Raw genomic sequence first — 4,108 nt, 5'->3', positions numbered from 1 at the left:
ATCCCCAAAATCTCTTTGGTTTCAAAGTTGCTACTGGACTCAAATCTAGCTGGTCACTGCAGTGCAGATGAACACAGCTACCCTCTGAAACTATCTTCATTGAAGAAATCCAGAACAATGCAGTCGCTCTCCTTCAGCCTGACCATTCTGATACTATTGTCCCATTTTTATTCCAGCCTGTCTTTCAGACTGTCTTTTATCACTTACCCATTTTACAACCCTGTGACATTCTCAGGGCAACCTTATAGGGTTGCTGGTGATGATAAAATAAGGTAAAGATAATCAGGCACCTCTGCCTTGGTCTCCTTAAAGGGAAGAATAACTGCCTTGAACTCATCATATCTCGAAAACAAAGCAGGTTCACCCCATTTAGAACATGGATGAGAAACTACCAAGAAAGTCTAGTGTTGCTACACCATATACATTTGCCAACCTCCAGGTGGTGGCTGGAGATCTCCAGGAGCTATTCCAGGTGACAGAGATCAGTTCATCTGGAGAAAACGGCTATTTTAGAAGGTGGACTCTGTCGCATTATACCCCACTGAAGTCCCTCCCCAAACCCCACCCTCCAAATCTCCAGGTATTTCCCAACAGGGAGCTGGCAACCCTATACACAGAGGCAGGCAATGGCAAACCACCTCTGAACATTTAACTGCAAACCTGCCATTACGCTCCATCTGTCTCCTAACAGCATAGGGTTGCTAACAGCATAGGGTTGCCAAATCGACTCACCCCTCGGAGCGGGGGAGCCTTGCCGGTTTCCGGGAGGTGTCGGCAAAGTGCGCGCGCGTGCAAAGCGCGCCGGCAGCACGTCACCAGAAGTGACGTGCGACGTTGCTGACGTTGGAGGTGTGGCCGAGCTCGTCGGGGGGGAAACCATATGGTTCCCCCCCCGACTCTTTGAAGTGGGGTGACTGGCTGTGTAGAGTTATTTCCCCTGTTCCCAGACCAGAGAAATACATTCCAATCTTTGTTGTTGTTCAGTCGCACAGTCGAGTCTGACTCTTGGCAACCCCATGGACCACATCACGCCAGGCCCTTCTGTATTCTGCCATCCTCCAGAGTTTGCTCAATTCCAATCTACCATTCCAAATTTCATTACATTCGACTATTCATTACATTACAATCTACTATTTTAAATAAGAAATAAAGAGGATGTATGGCCCTTCTGGGGGATTGGATGAAAATAAAGATGCAATGACTGAATGAGGTTACCATATGTCAGTGATGACAAACCTTTTAGAGACCGAGTGCCCAAACTGCGACCCAAAACACACTTATTTATCGCAAAGTGCCAACACGGCAATTGAACCTGAATACTGAGGTTTTACTTTAGAAAAAACAACTCATACATTAACTTAAGATGATCCAAACAAAGTAAGGAAAGCAATCCCAAATGCTTTCATTTACTTAAAATTATTTGGGGGAGAATTTGGCACTTTAATGATGGTCTGGGCCTGGCTGGGGCGATGGCAGGTGTGCCCAGAGGGCTCTGAGTGCCACCTCTGGCACCCATGCCATAGGTTCGCCACCGCTGCCATATGTAGTGAGAAAAGAAATCAATTTCCCTGTTAAGTCCTGGGGATTCCATTGTATTCTCACCAATCTCCCAGAAGGGCCATATACTATTTTATTTCTTATTTGGTCCTTGAATCTGTTAAACATCTCCATTAATATTGTATGCTAATTTACTACTCACCCTCTACCTATATGCATGGACTGGTAACTTCCATTTCATTGTACCTAAAGAAGTGTGTCTGCACACAAAAGCTTATACCGTAAATAAAAATTAGATAGACGGTAAAAGACCGAGGGCAGTGTCTCCGTTTTTTAAAGATTCTATTTAGGACTGTGCTAAAACATCAAAATCGAGTTACTCTCGCTTAACCGTAACACACTAGATGCAAACTCACGAAGCTTCACATTGACCAGAAAAAACCGACAGCTCGGGCGGGAGAGACGGAGACTTTCTCAAACCCCACCCTCTTCTCCTCTGTCCAATCACAGTTAAAGGCGCGAGACACAGGAAGTTTTGAGAACAACAACGCGGTCAACCCGTGGCCAGCATCCTCTTCTCGCTTCAGAATTAAGCGCGGGCTCATTTCATGCTTCCGCCCTCCTCCCGTTTCTCTCTACAGATAAGGAAGTTTTGTTGTAGGGGGAGGGGCAACGCTTTTTTAAATGATTGGCTCTACTCCTCGGCACGGTGGGTCTGCGGGCACTACGCATGTGCCGCCGGAATTTTTCCGTTTCCCCGTTGGGAGGCGCTTGATAGGGGCTTGACAGAGAGACGACGCAGGCGCGCTGTTTTCGAACTGTCCGGCGCGAGGAAGGGCGGCCGGCAAAACAAAATCGTTCCGTGCCTTTTGGGGTTTTGTGTATCGGCGAGAAGGCCGGCTGGCCGCGGGCAGGAAGGAAAAACAGAGAATGGCTGCTGGATTCGGGTCGCTGCTGCGCGAATGTCCGCTTCTACTGCCCCAGAACCGGGAAAAGAGTGTTTATGAGGGGTTTGTCACCGCCCAGGTAGGGTAGACGCTGTGCTCAGATCCCAGTGTGGGGAGGGGGAGAGGGTGGTATTTCCTTATTGCAAGGTCTCTGGGGATAACCTGCGCAGGTTTTCTCACCCCTTTCATTCATCCTCACAAAAACCTTGTGAGGTAGGCCATATTAAGAAACAGTGCCTAGAGGTGACCCCCTTTATCCCCGCTTTTCCACTGCTGCTCGTGAGCTTTATGGCCATCCATTGCTCTGCCATGAAAGCTTGCTGGGTGACCTTGGGCCACGCAATCTTGCCCTAACCTGCTTGGGGGGCGGTGTCAACAGTGGGAGGGTTTCTAATGTCCTGGCCCCACTGGTGGACCTCCTGATGGCACCTGGTATTTCTGGCCACACTGGATGGTCTTTTGGCCTGACCCAACATTGGTGCCTCTTATGTTCTTATGCCTCACAGGGTTGGTCAAGGTGGGTAGTAGCCGTGTTGGTCTGAAGCAATAGAACAGAGTCCAATGGCACCTTTAAGACCAACAACAAAGTTTTATTCAAGGTGTGAGATTTTGTGTGCATGCACACTTCGTCAGATGATGAAATGGAAATACATATCATAGTTATATATATATATGAGTGGTTTATTAAATTAGCATGCAAAATAGTGAGGGCACATTTTTTGAACAGATCAAAAGAATGACAAGCTTAGTTCCTGGGGACAAGGAAAACACTCTACACAGCCAAGATGCTGTAAAATTCACCTCCATGCTTGAGAGGAGATGGATGGGGCCTAAGGATGGGATTCTCACAAATTAGGGCACATCAATCTCCAATCTAACATATTTATTACCTATGTTGTCCCCACCCCCAAGTTGAACTGAAATAGATGATAACCAGGAACTAAGCTTGTCATTCTTTTGATCTGATAAAACTATGATATGTAATTCCATTTCATCGTCTGATGAAGTGTGCATGCACACCTTGAATAAAATTTTGTTGGTTTTAAAGGTGTCACTGGACTCTAACTTTGTTTACAGGGTTGTTGTGAGGATAAAAGGCTGCAGAGGAAATTGCTGTAAACCATTTTGGGTCCTTGGGAAGAAAGGTGATGTGAGCCCTTCCTTCCTCCTCTGAGGGCCAAGCCAGGTGACTCCCCCACCTAATGGTTGTCAACAGGCCTGGAGAAAACTGTCTTGCTCCTTTGGTAGTGGTTTAATGTTTAGAAATGAGCAGGTAAAGCTTTTTCATGGGATGGAGGTAAATAAATCCGCTTGGGAAATATTAACAGGACAAGACCAATGTTCCCTCTAAGCTGTGGAGTCCCATGAGCCAAAATTCGACTTTGTGAGCTACTGGCATTAAAGTTGTGAGCGAGTGATTTGGCTACTGCATAAATTAATTTGCTCTGGAGCCATCCTTCCTGAGCGGAGACAAAAATGTTTGAGCCGGAGGCTAAAAAACTGTGAGCTAGCTCACATTAACTCAGCTTAGAGGGAACACTGGACAAGACACTTTTGCCAGGCTTGTTGGTAATCTGACCCCCATCTCAGTAAATAAGGGGTGGTGGTGAGATGAGAATAGATCCACAGTGCTCCTTTCTTCATAGCTGTTCCAGGGAGGACAC

The 4,108-nt window shown here is 46.8% G+C and overlaps 1 protein-coding gene across 1 annotated transcript in view; it reads left to right on the top strand.

The window, feature by feature from the left end:
* Positions 1 to 2,338: 2,338 nt before the first annotated feature.
* Positions 2,339 to 4,108, top strand: part of FANCL (Fanconi anemia complementation group L) — a 72,796-nt gene continuing 71,026 nt past the window's right edge. Inside the window, exon 1 of the mRNA XM_015421204.1 lies at positions 2,339 to 2,523. Coding sequence (XP_015276690.1) covers positions 2,428 to 2,523 — 96 coding nt within the window. The 5' untranslated portion in view covers positions 2,339 to 2,427. The remainder of the gene's footprint in view (positions 2,524 to 4,108) is intronic.

The sequence above is a fragment of the Gekko japonicus genome, unplaced genomic scaffold (genome assembly GCF_001447785.1).
Source record: "Gekko japonicus isolate JY-2015 unplaced genomic scaffold, Gekko_japonicus_V1.1 scaffold213, whole genome shotgun sequence".
Classification (NCBI taxonomy): domain Eukaryota; kingdom Metazoa; phylum Chordata; class Lepidosauria; order Squamata; family Gekkonidae; genus Gekko; species Gekko japonicus.
This window is presented reverse-complemented; position numbering and strand designations above follow the sequence as displayed.